The sequence below is a fragment of the Pararge aegeria genome, chromosome 3 (genome assembly GCF_905163445.1).
Source record: "Pararge aegeria chromosome 3, ilParAegt1.1, whole genome shotgun sequence".
NCBI lineage: Eukaryota > Metazoa > Arthropoda > Insecta > Lepidoptera > Nymphalidae > Pararge > Pararge aegeria.
The window spans coordinates 19,244,856-19,264,607 of record NC_053182.1 but is presented as its reverse complement, the minus strand read 5'-3'; the positions used below and the strand labels follow the sequence as shown (position 1 = coordinate 19,264,607).

The 19,752-nt window shown below is 36.7% G+C and overlaps 1 protein-coding gene across 1 annotated transcript in view; it reads right to left on the bottom strand.

The window, feature by feature from the left end:
- LOC120637006 overlaps window positions 1–14,217 on the bottom strand; it is a 47,782-nt gene extending 33,565 nt beyond the window's left edge. Inside the window, exons 1-4 of the mRNA XM_039908586.1 lie at window positions 14,196–14,217; window positions 9,322–9,471; window positions 6,049–6,159; window positions 1,205–1,347 (exon numbers count right to left, since the gene is read on the bottom strand). Of these exons, the coding sequence (XP_039764520.1) occupies window positions 1,205–1,347; window positions 6,049–6,159; window positions 9,322–9,471; window positions 14,196–14,217 (426 nt within the window). The remainder of the gene's footprint in view (window positions 1–1,204; window positions 1,348–6,048; window positions 6,160–9,321; window positions 9,472–14,195) is intronic.
- Between the last annotated feature and the right edge of the window lie 5,535 nt (window positions 14,218–19,752).

Sequence of the window (19,752 nt, the reverse complement as noted above, 5' to 3'; positions counted from 1 at the left end):
ACCAGGTAGATTAGAAGCAGCCAGCTTCGCTATCATCTCCCGCAAGATAGGAAAAAGATTGTAAATGTTTAAGTTGATGTTGGAAAAGAGCAACTACTGAGTTACTTGCCGGTTCTTCTCGGTAGAATCTGCTGTCCAAAACGGTGGTAGAGACACGATAAACGAACTGACTTGACGTTTTAAAAGTGCATATAAAGTAGGTCTACTTGAAATAAATGAATTTTGAATTTAATATATTTGGATCATCATATCTGTTTGAACCATAGCATAATACTCGCACATATCCAAGGAAAAAAGTTTATATATATATTTTTTTTATATTATAGAGCCGAAATGGCAAGTTACACCGAAAAAAACCTGTATATAATCTCAGGAATTGTACCTTTTTTCAATCTACCTTAAACACTCCAGATCTCAAGGTTATATATTCATGTATAGAAAAGCATTCTTGGTTCGCGTATTAAAATATACGTTCCAATGCCGCCATAACACCGTGCCATAGTCATTAAAACACTGGTGTGTATTGATATTTTTGACCTCACTTTTTTTTTTTTTTTTTGACTAGCGCTGTTGTTTTAAGTTGAAGTACCCGGGTTCGATTATTATTTATGCATTTACTCTGGTGTCTGGAAAGCTTCGGCCATAGCTAATTAGCGATAAAGATAAGAACAGATAAAGTTTTAACATATTACTTGTCTTAATAATCACAATTCCTGGTATATCCCTATCCCTATCCCTACTAATATTATAAATGTCAAGTAATATTATAAATTGTTACACTTTCACGCAAAAACTACTTAACCGAGTAGTATCCTATATTACTGCTAGCGAAGTGTTAGCAGTAATATAGGATACTTTTAATCCCGACATTAAGCTCGGTTCCTTTGGGAGAGAGGATGAAAGTGTTTTACGATTTTACACCATAACTCCGAAAAATTATAACCGATTTAAATAATTATTTTTGTGCTACAGAGGTTATAATATGTGTTTAATTTTGCCCAAATTTTGTGTAGATCTGAATGTGGTTGGAGATAGAGGACAGAACTCCTCAGTCGACAGCAGCAGACCCCTCATTTAAGGCTTAGCGATACTGAATACTTAAATTTTTTTAAAGCTACAACTAAATTGCAAGTCACATCAAAATCAAACGTAGACGAAGTCGCGGGCAACAGCTAGTAAATAATAAATAAGGTACAAAACTTACCTTGTCAGAGTATTCAGCAACGTCTCTCATGGACCGCGGGTAGCCGGACACGAGGTACGTCTTCGCAGTGGGTGCCATCTTCATCTCCAGCATCAGTACTTCTGTCACCGTCTTACTGGATAGTGTGCCGAAGTCTTGCATATCTAGCAAATAAGCAGACTCGAATAGAGTATGACAAGGAGAGTCTGAAACGGGATTGCGTAAGCAATCTCTAACTCTATTACACGCCTCATAAGCGAAGCGTTGAGATGGGTATTACTGTCGTAAACTGACAGTACACACCGATAGATTCTCCAACTTACAATGTCATTTTTTTAAATTCTTTATTGTTTTTATAAGTTAATATAAATTGACAAATGTTGAGTAAAAACACTATTTTTAACACTCATGATATTTTTAAGTCTCGTTTTATTATTTAAAGTAATTAAAAATTTGTTTTAAAAAGTTCTGCCTGTGCTTGTGTCTGTATGTGCGGATCCCGTATCTTGTAGTCACGATAACGAGCAAAATACTTCATTATTTTTCACGGTATAATTAGAGTTTAATAATTATTTACAAATAATCTCGATTTGAGGCGTGCACTCTATCTCTTTAACGACAAAATTATGATAAATATGATACACAATGCACTAATTAAATAAATAACAGGAATGTAAGTTTGTACACATTCAAAGGTTTACGACAGATTTGCAGCAAATTGAATTCGACTATGTTTCGTCAAGTTTCATATGTATAACTTTTATATTCGGGTCGAAGTCATCATATCAACTCATTATCGGCCCACTATAGGGCACGGGTGTCCTCCCACAATGAGACGGTTTTAGACCGTAGTCCACCATACTGGGTCAGTGCGGATTGGTGGGCTTCAAATAGAACATTATGGAGGGATTTAGACCGTAGTCCACCATACTAGGTAAGTGCGGATTGGTGGGCTTCAAAGAGAACATTATGGAGGGTTTTAGACCGTAGTCCACCATACTGGGTCAGTGCGGATTGGTGGGCTTCAAAGAGAACATTATGGAGGGTTTTAGACCGTAATCCACCATACTGGGTCAGTGCGGATTGGTGGGCTTCAAAGAAAACATTATGGAGAACTCTCAAATTCAAATTCATTTATTTCAAGTAGGCCTACTTTATAAGCACTTTTGAAACGTCAAGTATGTATATTTGTAGTGACTCTACCACCGGTTCGGAAAGCAGATTCTACCGAGAAGAGCCGGCAAGAAACTCAGGCGCATGCAGGATTCCTCACGATGTTTCCTTCACCGTTGAAGCAAGTGATATTTTAATTGCTTAAAACGCACATAATATTAAAAAGTTAGCGGCTGGGATTCGAACTCGGTCCCCCCGAAAGTGAAGCCGAAGTCCTGACTACTAGGCTACAAACGCTTATATGACTGAGTAAATAGCTGCAATACTTCAAGCGATGTTTGCATTGGGCCCCTGAATGATGCAACAAATCGATCGCAACCTCCGCGACATTGCCATTGACCATGATCTATGGCTGGTCACTTCTATTTTCACGATAACCTCCCTGGCACAGCGGTTAGCGCTGGTAGGATGAGCCGGGTTCGATCCCCGACTGGGGCAATTTGGAAAACAATTACTTCTGAATACAATGAAAATAAAAGTAATCTGCTATGCTCCGCGAGCAGTAGAATCTATACGGTGTACGTATAGATTCTACTGCTCGCGTAATACTATTTCTGTATTTTCTCTGGTCTTGTCTGGTCGGAGGCATGGGCCGTGGCTAGTTACCAACGAGACGTGCTGCTAAGATTTAGCGTTCCGGTACGATGTAGGTTAGAAACCGATTAGGGGTATGGGTTTGGTATAACTTCTTTACCCCTAACAGCTTAGTAAGTTGCCAATACTAAGCTGTTAGTATAAAATATAATTAATTAATAAATATGATAATTCCTCCAAGTGTAGGTAAAAACACTTATAAAAATTATAAAATAGCATGTTGCCAACTAAGACTGCATTATCACCAGCAGGTGAGATTTCAGTCAAGGGCTAGCTTATAGTGAAATAAAAAAAATCCATATAAAGTATATTCAAAACCCCAGACTTTGAATTAAGTATTCATTATTCTACTAGTCAAGCCCATTTGATACCTATATTGAGGGAGTTGAGAAATCATATATAATACTCCATTTTGTAACGGCAGCCATCTTGGACCGATTTTCATCAAACGCAGCTATGAACACTCCCGACTAGCTCACCTATCTAAAAAAAACCCAAAATCAAAATCGGTTTATCGGTTTGGAATATATGATGCATCAGACACCCACATACACGCATACAAACACACACACCTCAAACTTATAACATGACGTCGTTTTTGCATCGGGGGTAAAAAAAACTGAACTGCAGTGAATAATATGATACAAGAGATACGAATATCGAGTGACACTCAATTTTAGCTAATTTTATAATTACTACAGATGACCGTCACGTGAGAAATGCTCATGTGGCTATGACATGGCCGCTCCTTAATTCTCTACTATACACCGGCCTCTTTTAATATTTAATACTTAAGTAGCTTGTCCGACCTGACCGCCACTCACTAACTGATTAAGTACAAACTTATGTATTTTAAATACGCATAAGTACTTTACAGGTACTTTTTAAACGTCGAGAGTGTATGTTATTAAGCCAAAACAATCTCTCTTACCAGAAAAGCCAGCAAGAAGCTCAGTAATTGCTTTTTCCTAAGTATCATCATCATATCGACCTGAATATGTTAAAACCCATTTATTACAGCGAGGTTCCTATACAACTGATGAATTTCTTAACGACAAGGTTGCTTGGAAGCATCCGGCTCCGCTTTCATCTCTCACTAGATAGAAAAATGAATGTTAAAATGTAAAATGTAAATGGTTGATGTTGGAAAAAAGCAACGGCTGAGTTTCTTGCCGGCTTCTTCTCGGTAGAATCTGCCTTCCGAACCGGTGGTAGAGCAACTACGAACAGATAGACTTGACATTTCAAAAGTGCTTATATTAATTAGGCCTACTTGAAATAAATGAATTTTGAATTTTGACCCATCACCGGCCCACTACAGGGCATGGTCGCCGAAAATCTTAAATTCAAGAATAAAAATCTTGTATTTCTAGTTTTATGTTTTGGTTTACTTTATAGTATTTTGATTTTAATTAGACATCATTAGTTAATATACGCAGTTTTTGATACCTTATTTTTCTGACATTATATCAATGTGTTATGTGTAGGTGTTATATATATTAATTGGCTGACATTTAACAATTTAATTATATATTATGACAAAACAAAAAAAAATTACATTAAAGTTACATAAAGGTATAGATACTTAGTACATTAGACAAATTACTTAGGCACTTAAATTTTGGTAATCACAAACACAAAACTTAGGCCTGCAAATTGACGACAGCCTTAACTGGAAGAATAATATTGAGAATTTGAGCTTAAAATTAATCAGATTTTCGTTTGCATTATATATACTTTCAGAAGTGATTAATCAGACAACGGTTATAATTGCATTCAATGCGTATGTCACAGCAAGTTTAAGATACGGAATAATATTTTAAGGTAATTCGTCTGAGAGAGAGCGACTATTTAAATGTCAAAAGAAGTGTCTAAGAGATATATGTCACTTGCGTCCCACACATAAATGTAAACCGTATTTTTGATATTTATGGAGTTTCGTTTGTATATTTATGGAGTCCTGGTATTATTAAAAATACCAATCACTTGTTTACATAAACCGATATCGAACGCAGGAAAAATAAATTATTATTTAATCCACATTCCACAGCGTTATTTGGGAATAGCATTATGGCGCCTAAAATTACAAGCAATTACCAGCGTCACTGTCATTCACGCAGCAGGGCTAGCACACGCAGGAGATAAAAATTATATCTCCCCGATTATATCACCTGACAGGGGATATAATTAACGTGTCAGGTGGACACGTTAATTATATTCCCATAAAGCACGGCCACGGTAACAAGGATAAGGAGAGGATTACGCCTGTTTACTGTTATACATACTCGTATATTATTTGAATATTATTTTCACTTGTGCGTCAGTGCTCTGAGAGTTGATTAAGTTGTGGGAGAAGGTAAATTTTTATCCTTTGCGAGAGGAGAGATAGTTGTCTCCTGCCCATGCCGTGCTGGTGGACGACGGCTTAACCCTTCTCATTGTGGGAGGAGTCCCGTGCTCTGTAAATATGCCGGGAATGGGATCATGATGAAAATATTGTCCATTCTGTAGTTGTTGCGGCGCGTTGGCGTTTTATGCCGAACCAACGCCAAGGGAAGTGTCCCACTGGGTGACGAGGCGCGAAATAAGGCAGGTATTAGAACCCTGCCTTATGTTCTGAGACAGAGCTCTGTCTCGTGCGCTGGTCGGCGCCCGTCTGCTACGCACTCCGGTCGTGTTCTTCCACAGTGTTCAGGTAGTCGTAGCCCGTGGTGGGGGTAGCGACACCGTTTTTGAGGTTTCAGGACGTTCTTCGCAATAAAAGACGCGATGTTTCTTGATTCAATGCTCCGGGACGACTCACTGGCATACGGCCAGAGTGTATATTTATGTCATATTCTCGGTCGAGAACTCTTGGTGAGCTATCGAGCGTGAAAGTACTCGACCGCCAATGGAGACTCTTTATTTAATAAGAATTCTTACGTAATCTAATCGTACTAAATAATTGTCTATAATATCTATGTTACCTTAAAATCTTAAATGCTAATAATAATAATTATCTAACCGCTTATTATAATTATTTAAACTACTTATATTAATAATTATAAAAGTAAAGTTATAATTATAAAAGCTAGTCGCCGACAGTAGTAAGCACTCACCGTTGCCGATGGCGTACTGCTGTAGCAAGTCTGTCATGTTGACGTGCACTGCGCCCCGTCGCTCGTGTGCCAGCGTGTCGCAGTGTGTCACCTTGCCGCTTCCGGGCCCGCCTGCGAACGTGCCTGTTCCGGTTAACCTTTACGCACTGCTCTCTACAGATCCAATTATAAGGGCAAGAGCTGCTACCCTGGTACCCCGTTTCGTAATCACGGTAAATATAAAGAAACTATTCCCTTCTGTTTTATTTGTGGTTTGACAATATTGTATATATTTATTTATTATTGATATTAATTATATAGGTATATATTAATTATTATCACTATCTATATATTTTATTGTAAGTTTGTTATATGTATATATTATATTTGTATATATAGGTTTATGCATGTTTATTTAAATGCACCACCTACCTCTCTTCTTGAGCTGTTTTTAACGCCTTTGGTTGCCTGGAAGAGATCGCTATGTAGCGATAAGGCCACCAAATTGTATACTTTTTGTTAAATTTTTTACTTATAATTTGTTATGTTTATGTGGTGTACAATAAAAGTGTATTCATTCATTCATTCATTCAAACTGCTAACCTTTACGCCTTTCTCTCTACAGACCCAATTATAAGGAAAATTGCTGCTACCCTAGTAACCCGTTTCGTAATCACGCTAAATATAAAGGAACTGCTATCCTTTACGCCCTTCTCTCTGTAGAACAAATTATAAGAGAAAGTGCTGCTACTCTAGTAGCCCGTTCCGTAATCACGTTAAATATAAAGAAACTGCTAACCTTTACGCCCTTCTCTCTCCAGACCCAATTAAAAGGAAAATTGCTCCTACCCTAGTAACCCGTTCCGTAATCACGTTAAATATAAAGCAACTGATGATAACCTTTACGCCCATCTCTCTCCAGACACAATTGTAAGACAAAGCGCATAAACCGTTTCGAAATGACGTAAAATATTAACGAAACTGCTGTGCATTATTCTTCTCGACCTGTATTTGAACTTCTGTTTATGAGTGTTAGATTTTAGTTAAGCAGATTGCCTGGACCGCCTGCGAAAGTGTCTGCTTTGGTAAACTTTTACGCACTGCTCTCTGCAGACCCAATTATAAGGGGAAATTGATGCTACCCTAGTAACTCGTTCCGTACTCACGTTGAATATAAAGGAACTGCTAACCGCCTTTCTCTCTGCAGATCCAATTATGAGAGAAACTGCTTCTACCGTAGTAACCAGTTTCCTAATCACGTGAAATATAGAGGAAATGCTGTGCTCCATGCTTGTAGAGCCACCTATAAACTGTTGCCTATCAGTAAGTATTATAGTTTATTTTTATTTAATAAGCAAAGAAAACCGAATACATTTAAATTATTGAAAAGCCAAGGGAATTGAACCCACGATAACTTACCCCGTGATATCTAGTTGAATACGATATTCACCAGACCTGTAGACTAGACTAGGCTAGTCAGAATATTATTTAGGTTGTTTAACACCTTGTAAATGCGTGATTTTCGTGGCTGGGTAGATTTTTAAAAATGATGATGATTTATTGGAGTGCATTTACTGTTTTTGTAGCGAAGAGTCGATGTTTTTAAAAGCGGTGATATCAACCTGACATTCAATGATGTTACACTGTTGTTCTAAGACGCAACGTCGGCGCGAGGTCGTACATTTCTTTACATATGACACTTTAAACAAGCAATGCAATTGATAGATTGAGGTAGAGTTACATATTTAATCAATAGATAGACTACTATATCAGTTGTTCAATCAACCAAGTTAAAAAAGGAAGACCTTCTCAATTCGACTGTATTTTTTTTTTGACGACCGACTGGCGCAGTGGGCAGCGACCCTGCTTTCAGCGTCCAAGGCCGTAGGTTCGATTCGACAACTACAACAACTACGACAACTAGAACAGAGTTCTAGTTGTGTTGTGTGTATATTATAAGTATTTATGTGTATATAGTACCCATAACACAAGCTACGCTTACTTTGGGGCTAGATGGCGACGTGTGTATTATCGTAGTATATTTGTTATTTATTTATTAATTTTTATTTTATTGACGACCTGTCTGGCGTAACGGTTGCGCTTCGATTATTGTATATGGTTGATAAGCAATTGATTCTCCTCAGAATGAAGGAGCTGATGGTGAAGTGCAGGGGGAACTCCTCAACTATTAATGCCCCGGGTTCGGAAATAGCAATGTTTTATATAAATTTATGAGCAGCTATCCTCAAAGAAGCGGGCTAAAATAGTTTTATGACGAAAAATATAACAAACGTTAAAATTGTTTAACAACTGGCGGCCCGAACCTTATGTGGCTGGAGTTCTCTAAAAATTGTTAAACTACAAAATGATGTTGGAAAAGAGCAATCTGCTGAGTTTCCTGCCGGCTCTTCTCGGTGGAATCTGTCTTTCGAACCGGTGGTAGAGTCACAACAAACAGACTGAAAAAGTGCTTATAAACTAAGCCTACTTAGAATAAATTAATTTTGAATTTTTTAAGCTCAGTTAAGAAAGTTGGAAAGAGAATACAACCCGTGCGTTCTCTAAGTGTCTGTGCTCATCTTCCGTCTGACTTTAAATAAATAAATAATATACTACGACAGTACACACATCGCCATCTATTCCCAAAGTAAGCGTAGCTTGTGTTATGGGTACTAAGATAGCTGTTGTTTATTTTTATGAATATAATACACAAAAATACTTATAATATACAGAGTTCCAGTTGTGGGAATCGAAACCACGGCCTAGGACGCTGAAAACAGGGTCGCTGCCCACTGCGCCAGTCGGTCGTCAAAAAAAAATACAGTCGAATTGAGAACCTCTTCCTTTTACATATATATATAAACAACCAGACACTGAAAAACATTCATGATCATCACACAAACATTTTCCAGTGGTGGGAATCGCTGCCCACTGCGCCAGTCGGTCGTCAAAAAAAAATACAGTCGAATTGAGAACCTCTTCCTTTTACATATATATATAAACAACCAGACACTGAAAAACATTCATGATCATCACACAAACATTTTCCAGTGGTGGGAATCGCTGCCCACTGCGCCAGTCGGTCGTCAAAAAAAAATACAGTCGAATTGAGAACCTCTTCCTTTTACATATATATATAAACAACCAGACACTGAAAAACATTCATGATCATCACACAAACATTTTCCAGTGGTGGGAATCGAACCCACGGCCTAGGACTCAGAAAGCAGGGTCGCTGCCCACTGCGCCAATCAGCCGCCACTTTGTTATGTTTTAAAGAAGAAAACTAGTTACCCAAGACAAAGATGACAGGAACTGAGGGTGGCTCAAACTTGACGTGGCTGGAGTTCTGCATTGGGAATGCGACACCCGACGGGGTGGCTGGCCATGCGCTGTTTTGGCGACTTTGCTCATCTCCCTCCTCGAATTCTTCATTTTTTTGTTCTAGAAACCAATGAAAAAATTATGTTAACTGCGAGTTGCGAGATTAGCTAAAACTTTTTGCCGTGTTTGTTACATCACTGATAAGTTAAATAATAAATAAGGATGCTTTTAAAAACCCAGTAGACTAGCCGATTTTCATTAATACCAACTGTCATACCTTTTAAGTACTTCGCTCATTTCCCTCCTCGAATTTTTTTATTTTTTTATTCTAGAAAAGCCGAATTATACTAATGAATTAATTATGTTGTGGCAAAGAGTTTTAGCTAATTTCGCAACTCGCAGTTGAGTTGCTAAAACTCTTTACCGTATTAGTTACTTCACTGATAAGTGAAATAACAAATAAGGATGCTGTTAAAAACCTAGTAGTAGCCAATTTTCATTAATTAATACAGACTTTCATATCTTTAAGGTAAGTAGGTAGGACTAGGTACATGGTTAAAGAATATATCGTTCACCAAAATATGATTTGCAATGATTGCGATTTACATAGATTTATTACATACTCACCAATATAAGATGTGAGGTACGCATTTAGTTGTATAATTATTATAATTACTTTACTTTACTGTACTTTACTTGTACATCAATGATAAATAAATAAAATAAATATATTGGTAGTACTAAGTAGAATAAGGTGATATGTAATTTATGAGATTGTTAAAAAAGATTAAAATTATCAACAGACTTTTATTTCTTGTTATCAAGTATAAGAAACTGTGTAAATTAGTTATAATAAATAACTTAATTATTCCCTAAATTATAATAATATTGTATTTACTTGAATTTCAATACAGGATATTGTTTCAAGTAAGTGTTCTATTTTTAAATATTATAGATATATTTTAATGGCTCTGTAAAAGTGATATTTAAGTGATAAACTTAATAATATGATTTATAAATATTATTTACACAATAACAACATACTTTAATGATTTGTAATGAAATTGTAAGATTATTGACAGCTGTCAATAATCTTACTCATTCAACGATATAAAAAGGCGGAGCTCGAATGTAAGGGGGCATTAGTGTTTCAAATTTGGAAGTGAAATAAACGTTTATTGCAAGCGTCGTTATTATCTTGTTCTGCCGTTATTTTCTAATACAAGTGGCATTCGAAATGACTCGTAAATGACAGATTCAGTTTTCCATACCCTAACAATGAAATAACTAATCAGTAACGCATTTATTAAAAGCTTACAATGTCTTTCGTCATCCTAGATGAGTTTGCGACGACTTATTTATACTTCTTTAATGGAAAATGTCCCTACTTACTTCCGATACTCATATAAGGTTTGTTTCAATTCGATTCTTTATGTATAATAAATAAATAAATTTGCAAATAAATAGTAATGGACACATCGCCATCTAGCCCCAAAGTAAGCGTAGCTTGTGTCGTGGGTACTAAGATGACTGTTGAATATTTTTATGAATAATATAGGTACATAATAACTTATAATATACAGATAAACACAAAGACACTGAAAAACATTCATGTTCATCACACAAACATTTTCCAGTTGTGGGAATCGAACCCACGGCCTTGGACTCAGAAAGCAGGTTCGCTGCCGACTGCGCCACTCGGCCGTCAGATATACTCGTATATATTTATAGGAACACAAAATAATGACGGTGCACAGTCTGTACATATTTGAAAATTTCATTGATGATAATAAAAATATAACAAAATTTAAAAAGAAAATGTATGCTTACTACATGAATAAAGAATTTTCGAATATGATATTTATGTTTTTATAAACAAATATAAGTATGTTTATATGTATATATGTATATATAAACATACTTGTGTGTTGTCAACCAACGTGCCTCACAAAACAACTCAGTGACAATAGTTTCATTGAAACGGGCTAGAAACTGCGTAATATTCACACTAACCTTCCCCTAAATTTCCTTTATTGCTATTACTTCCGCCTTGCTATATTTAACGTGTAGGTATAAAGCTCGATTAGAAGCCACTTCCGGTTTGGTATTTTTAACGATTATTTGTTTCATAAAACTGGACTTTACCGGTCATTCATCCAGTCGTTCAACGTACCATTTTCTTTGGGATCTGATTTTAGTTCTACCCGATTATGGAACATCTAGAATCCAAATTTTCTTACTTGTCTACAGTGTAAACAATGTCTCTTTGCTTTTTTGTGCTATAAGCAATCTTTTTTTTTGAAGTTATACTTCTTTTGGCGCGATGGAGAAAAATGATGAGAGTGAATTTTGATGGTGTCATAAAAACAATGTTCAAGTTGTATATTCTAGTATTTTTATATTTAGAACACGTGTTTCGTAACAGTACAAACAGTGTGAAACGCGTGTGAATGCGTTAATAAAACCTTTTTTATTTAAATATTAGTATATTGTTCAACAAGTGCGATAAGTTCGCAATCGTAGTAAGCAATCGACAACATCGCACGGGTTGCAGATACTATTTTTTATTACAAATGCGGAGATATATGTGGGCACAAAATCCCAAGTCCCAACAAACGGATGAAAAGTTTAAAAAAAAGAAACACTAAATACAAATAATAAATACAAACTAATAAACATAAATTTATGTGGAACAATCAATGCGTAGAATTAAACAGCTCAATATTAATTAATTATTTTTACTTTCGTTCAAATATATTGTCACATTTGAACAATTTGAAAATGTCAAATAGTATCTGCAACCCGTGCGTTTTGTCAACGGCATTTTGCGTGCGACAAGGATAGTTTGCGTGTGCTAAGTACAATTTGCGTAAACTTGTCGCAGTCAAATATTAGTTTCATTTACGAAAAAACTCACGCGTCATTTTAAAATGGGCAAACAGCTCATTTTCAACCGCAACAGCGAGTACTAAGATACTACTTATCCCGCATAAAAATATTTTTGATTAATTTTAATATTTATCGTTAATCACTACTGCATTTTAGTTATTTTTTTCCTTACGCCAAACAAGAATAACTTCTAACGCGTGTACATTAGTACACACACTCTTTTGTTTTAATCAAAGAAATACAATAAAGACAAATGACGATAACGCTTTTCTTTATTTGAAATATGTTTCTACTTTTTTTTTTATTGCAAAACTGCGTCTGTTTGATTATTTTGTCCTTATATGCCGCTTAGCAACTTTAACGATCTTGCCGGAAATTTTCCACAATTACGGCTTGCATCATGCAACTATAGGAGATGGAGGGAAACACAGAACTAAGGACATACAGAACCCTCATTTAGCCATTATTATAGTGTCCAAAAACAGTGAAAATGGCCCGCGCACGTCTCACTTCACATCCACGGAATGTTGCTAGCTCACAAACTTTTTCCTCTTTTCCCATTTTATGGTAAATTTTTAGAACATTAGAGGTCAACTGCTAAATTGTATTAAGTTACTAACCGTCTGTTCTAGAAACGCTCCTAAAGTAGATTGGTTTATGATGCTTCAATATTACTTTTTATCTCGGAAAAGCACTCAGAAACCGATCTCACGGAAATTTTCAAAATAATCTTTGTTACGGTTAAAAAGCTAAATAAATGTATTCGAATAACGAACTATTAATTAATCAAACTCAACTCAACACTTGCCCGACAATTATTTGTCAGTTATTTTAGTCTTTAAAATAATATACTTATTTATAAAATAATAGGAATATTGGCGCCCGAAATGGGGCTAACCAGTTTTAAGCAGATGAATATGTTTTGTTCGATGATCATAACGGTACGGTAAGCCGCGAGCTGTACGTAATTTACCATACGCGTTTCATACGAGGATTTTCATCACACTTGCGTGGAAAAAACCGTCTAAACTTTTAAATACGTTCTCAGACCCCTTTTTTTGCTGTTTTTCTTCTAGTTTAGTAGGCCGCTCTCTAGATTTTAGTAAGGTCGCCTTTTGCTTTTCATTGAATTATGTTAATTTTGTTCTGTACGGACAAAACTGTCCGTTATTATGCAATAATGGTTTCTACATAAATAAAAATATATATTGTACTAGCTGTTGCTCGCGACTTCGTCTGCGTTTGATTTTGTTTTTTGATGTGGCATTAAATTTAGTTCTTGTTCTAAAAAAAATTAAAGTATTCAGTATCGCTAAGCCTTAAATGAGGGGTTTGCTGCTGTCCGCTGAGGAGTTCTGTCCTCTATCTCCAACTACAGTTTGGGCAAAATTAAACACATATTATAACCTCTATAGTACAAAAACAATTATTTAAATCGGTTATAATTTGTCGGAGTTATGGTGTAAAATCGTCAAACACTCATCCCCTCTCCCAGAGGAACCGATCTTAATGTCGGGATAAAAAGTATCCTATATTACTTCTAACACTTCCAAGAATAGTGTAAAAAGTTTCATGAGGAAGTAGTTTTTGCGTGAAAGCGTAACAAACAAACTTACATTGACATTTTAATATTAAGTCGGGATAAAAATTTACCACCATGAATATTTTGTATATTATATTTTCAGAGATAATAATGATAATTGTGTATACACCAATAATTGATTATTGTAACAGAAGACAGAATTTGTTATTAAAACATTTTTTTTTTTTATAAATGTTGTTACAATTAATTGCTGGTGTGTGTGTCTTATGAATAAATAAATAAATAACTAAAACTCCTATGGTTTTTTTACCAGGGCAACAGTAAAAAAATAGAAATTTTAAAAAAGCTACTTTTGTAAATAATAATAATACATATGAAAAATTTTGGCGCCCAAAGTGGGACCTTGACTTACCAGTGTCTAAACAGATGCCCATATTCCATGAAGGTGAATGTTTTATCAAAAGTTGCCTCCGAACAAACTCAAAGTCCTTGTAATTCTTAATGCTATGTTGGCACTTATGATAAAAACGTATCAAAAACAGTCCATACGTGGACAGTGGTCACACGTATTTAATTGTTCATCGATTGAAGGCCGCGACCTTCGTATCGGGCATCCAAAACTAAACTCAAAAGTCGTAGTTTACGAAATAAAAGAATAGAGAAAAATTAACTCATTTTCGTTTCTTTTAACTGATCAACTTCTCTTTGGTTATTCGAAAGTTGTGTCTGCGGGAGAGCATTTCTGCCGGCGATCTGAATCGGGAGCGCATCGCGGTCGTCCGCACCGGTGGAAAGTTGACGCGCGACTAAACACATTCTACTACCCTCTGAGCGGACAGCAGTGAGCGCCTTTTTTAAAAGCATTCCGTCTCTTTCGCACGCATCCTTGGTTCGCAAGGTTGAAGGAGACGGAGGATACACTGAATAATTAAACCTACACCTCCCTGAATGAACGCGTGTACATTTACGGTGAAAAGTGCAAGGTGCTTGCATGATAAGTAAATAGTGACTGTTTAGACAAAACAAAACTCTTCAAGTATTTCGTAAGCTTACGTAGGTCATTAATTACGTAATTACCTACTTGTGGCATATTTCCGATACCTAAAATACTTGAAATACTTGAAGATAAGTTTTGTTTTTTCTAAACCAAAGAAGAAACATGTTTTAACTTATGCACCGATTGCTCAATATTTCTTATTTGATAATGTACCTAGTTTTATGGAAAACATAAAAATCACAGTGGTACGCAACCAACAAGCAAGAAAGCGTGAAATGTAGCAAAGAAAGTTATTGCATTAAACTCTATTATGTGTTATTAGGTACAACAACTACCTACATTTCACGAAAAAGTAATAAAATGTTTCTAAATCCACTAATAACGAATGGTCGAGTTTTCCTGTCTTATGAGAATGATAGCCTAGTGGACTAAGGTTTGATTCCCCGCATGCACTTCTAACTTTTCGGAGTCACCTGGGTGCATTTTTAATTTAGACAATTTCACTTTCTTTAACGGTGAAGGAAAACATCGTGAAGAAACCTATGCTAATATTTGTAGTTTCCTGGACATTGTCGATGGACACTATGAGTACTGGATAGAGGTAGGCGTTACTTTGCCAAAGTTCTTGATATATTATGAAAATTTAGCTCAATTTGCTACGCTCCGCGAAAAGCAGGAATTTTTTTGAATTTCTTCAATCTTTACACTCCACACCAAACAGATGTTCGGCAAGGGTACATTGCCGAAGATCTGTTTGGTGTGGAGTTTCGCTCGCAACGCACGTTTCGCTCCGACACCGGAGCATCCTCAGTAGATGTTGACTTAACAATGAATAATTTTTTTCTTTTATTTATTTATATTATTTATTTATTATAACAAAAATAACAAAAATAATATGCAATAAAAATAAACAAAAATTTTAATCAAATACGAGTATCTTGTAACTAATGATTGTTCTTGTATTGTTATTTTACTAGTCAAGCCCTTTTATTTGATACCCACCATGTGGGATCTGTGTACAAATATTTAATCCGTAATTTTGTGGCAGCGGCCATCTTGGGCCGATTTTCTTCAAACATTGCTAAGAAGACTCCCGACTAATACATCTTTAAAAAAAATCGAAATCAGTTCATCCGTTCGGGCGCTACGATGCCACACACACACACACACACACACACGTCAAACTTATAACACCCCGTTGTTTTTGCGTCGGGGCTAAAAAGAGTGCAAGGTTCATGCATGAAAGTGAATAATTGGTAACGACGACGAGATGTTTACTTAAATGTTAAGTCATAAAACGATTAGGGTCACATACTAAATTTTTCAGCCACTTTCAGCTAAGTAAGCACATACTCGTGGCCATTGTATTATTTATTCAAGCTTTATGGTCTTTGCTGACTTATGCGGCAACGCACCTAACTACCTAGCAATAAGGCCTCAAATGGTCAGCAATACTCGCGTAGCGCGGTGCTACGGTTTCAACGCCCTAAGATCTTTTCAATGCACTGTTGCGATATTAGGACGAAATTCTGTTTTAGAAATAAAAATAAATAAAATATAATTTATTCGGCCATAACAATTTAAAAAAAAAACGTCTGTGTTGATGGAGAAAAAGGATGCATATGAATTGCAAGAATTTTTAAAGGCATTCGAGTCGAGTACATGTAAATGTGCGAAGGCCTAAGATAAGGTATGCACTGATTTTATGCAAATACTAGCCCGCATACTTCATCCGCGTTTAGTACGATTTTTTTACAAATCCCTTCCTTAAGAAGAAATACTTTATTGCACGTATAACATACAGGAAAAGAAACAGTAAGGAGTATACAGTACACAATGTAGACATGAAAAGGTGGCCTTATTGCTGCAAGCAATCTCTTACTGGCAACCTTTGTAGATAGGACTTACAGCAAGATATCGGGATAGTGCCAAGAGTGTTGATACATAAATACCAAAATGTAAAGATACAAAAGAATAAAGATCCTTACATCTATCTCTATACAAAAATCATGTTTATTGGTTACTTAGTTATAGCCTAATCGGTTTGTACGCGACATCGCAACGGAACACAATATCTCTTTCGGGACGTCTTTGTCGGTAGTGTGGTAACTAGGCACGGCCAAGCCTCCCACCAGACCAGACCAGAGAAAATTCAGCAATTATAATTCCCAAATAGTCGCTGCCGGGAATCGAACCAGGGAGTTCCTGCTTAAATTCACAGCGCTCACCGTTGCGCCCGCCAGGGAGGACGTCAGTTATTGAGAGCTGTGCCTTATTAGTTTTTTTGATTAACCCTAAGTGTTTAAACACACTATACCGAAAATACGCGACCGAAGCTCAGCCTGACTACGCCTGCAATGTATTTTATTAACTGACGACACACCAAACCGAAATCACGTCGCGTTATAACGTACAGCCGAACTTCGGTCGGGCGTAAGTTCGGCAGCGATTCGGCGGCAATGTTTTGTATAGCAACACATTATACGCCTATGTAACCTTAAGAAGATCACTTCGTTTTGCGTACTGTGTAGATAACACGGCACGACGCCACGACAACGCTTGAGACACTGAATACCCACCACACAAAGTTACACAACTGAATTTCTGCCGCGTAATTTCGGCTCTTATCGTGTGTCATATCCGCCGAATGCGTTGGAACGTAAAATCAGCCATGGAACTTCGGTCGCGTATTTTCGGCATAGTGTGTTTAAACACTAATGATTTTAACAGCGTAACGCGGGCTTGTTGGCGAGCCGCGGAATGGGGCTCTGCCAGGAAGAGTTTGAACCCTAGGGCTCGAAGAAGCGAAGGGATCGGCGGCCTAAGCGCGCCTCATGCGAGGCCGAACCTCGGCTCAGGCGACGATTGGAGTGAAAGGGTTACGGATGGTGATTAGTCCGCACGCTTCCGAGAACGTGGTGTGAGCCCACGTCCGGATGACGTCAAAGTCGGGGCCCTCGTCTTCGCCTTCGAAGACGCTGTGGCCTCATTAGTGCGTCGCTTTGTTAGTCAGCGTTGACTATTATAGTAGGTAATACACATCGACTGGTACCTAACTGTAATTGATATGTTTAAAGAACTTACCAATTCAGAGAAGTGACCTAATATCGTGTACCTAACTACCCAAGTTTGTACTTTCTGTACATAATATGAAATTCTACTTAATTACAGGCTATGACTAACCGATAAGTACTTACGGAGGGCGTTTAAAAGACAACCGCAGACATAATTATTATTAATAAGCACAAATGAATACCTTTGGTATTTTATTTAACGTTTGTATAGTAAATTTTTTACTTCTCCAAATCTGTTTAATAAATTTCGATAAAAAACCGGCAAATGCGAGTCACATTGACGGCTGATTGGCGCAGTAGGCAGCGACGTTGCTTTCTGAGTCCAAGGCTGTGAGTTTTATTCCCACAACTGGATTTTTTTTTCCTCTACAAGTTAGTCCTTGGCTGCAATCTCACCTGATGGTAAGTGATGATGCAGTCTAAGATACTAGCGGGCTAACCTTTTAGGGAGTATGGTAGTCGTACCCCTACGCGACATCGCCAGACCAGACCAGAGAAAATTCTGAAATTATGAATTCACAAAATTGTCATGCCGGGAATCGAACTTGGGACCTCCTACTTAAATTCACAGTACTCACAGTCGTCGAAATCGGCAAAATATATGTTTATGATTTTTTTACAGTGTCTGTGTGTTTATCTGTGTTAAGTATTTACGTATATTATTCATCAGTCATCTTAGTACTCGTAAAACAAGCTACGCTTACTTTGGGGCTTGATGGCGACGTGTGTATTGTCGTAGTGTATTTATTTATTAACATTCTCTCACTGATGGTTCTGTACCTTAAAACCTAATATATAAAGGCTATTATTTAGTTGGTTAAATTATTCATCATCATCAATTATTTAGTCTCGGCCAGTCTTAAGTGTTTAGTGGTAGAGCTCTTTATGACAGCTTGTTCGGGGAAATACCTATTACCCATGCTTATTTCTGCCGCCAAGCAGCATAACTGTGTTCCGGTCTGAAGGTCCTGGTTGCCTGGTGTTATTACAGGCATATGAGGCTTCACACCTACGACTAAGACCTCAGGACACAGGGCAACACTTTGTAGGACTTGCGCGACGCTTTGTAGGACTTGGATGACATTTTGAAGGACTTGGTTGGCACTTTGTAGGACTTGGGCACCACTTTGTAGGACTTGTGCGACACTTTGTAGGACTCGGGCGACATTTTGTAGGACTTGGTTGACATTTTGAAGGACTTGGTTGGCACTTTGTAGGACTTGGGCACCACTTTGTAGGACTTGTGCGACACTTTGTAGGACTTCGATTACACTTTGTAGTACTTGGGCGATGATTATTCCCCTTACCTTTGTTCATTACCGTCTGCTCGGTCCGCAAAAATTATTGCTATTAAAATAAATGAAATCTTTTAATAAACCGTTGCGAACCATAAAACAGAATTTCTTTGCCAAAACGCCATCGTACTTGCGGTCTTTAATATATTAATAATAGTCAAAAATTGGTTGCGCTTTTTATCTGATCACGTTTTTGGCGTAGGGTAGTTGAACGTTATATTGAAAGACTTTTTAATATATTATAGACTAAAAAAAGCTACAAAAGTACACCCATATAAACCTACTTATCATTGATATTTCCTGGAAATATAGGTTAAGAATTTGGTTAAGTTTTAGTATCTAAAGTTTAAAATTTTTTGTGTTATATTAATTTGTAATACCTATGCAAGAAAATAAAACGCCAGAAAGTCGCAAACTGTTGGAACTATTCCCACTTACAACACCAATACAATGTACAAAGTTAAAGCAATAAAATTTATTCTATTCTATTCTATTCTGCAAGTGTAGGTAAAACTTTTAAATTTTATAAAAATATTCGAACCTATTAAGTAGGCAGGTACTATGATACATAATAAATACCTGCGTTAAATAAATCGTAAGTAA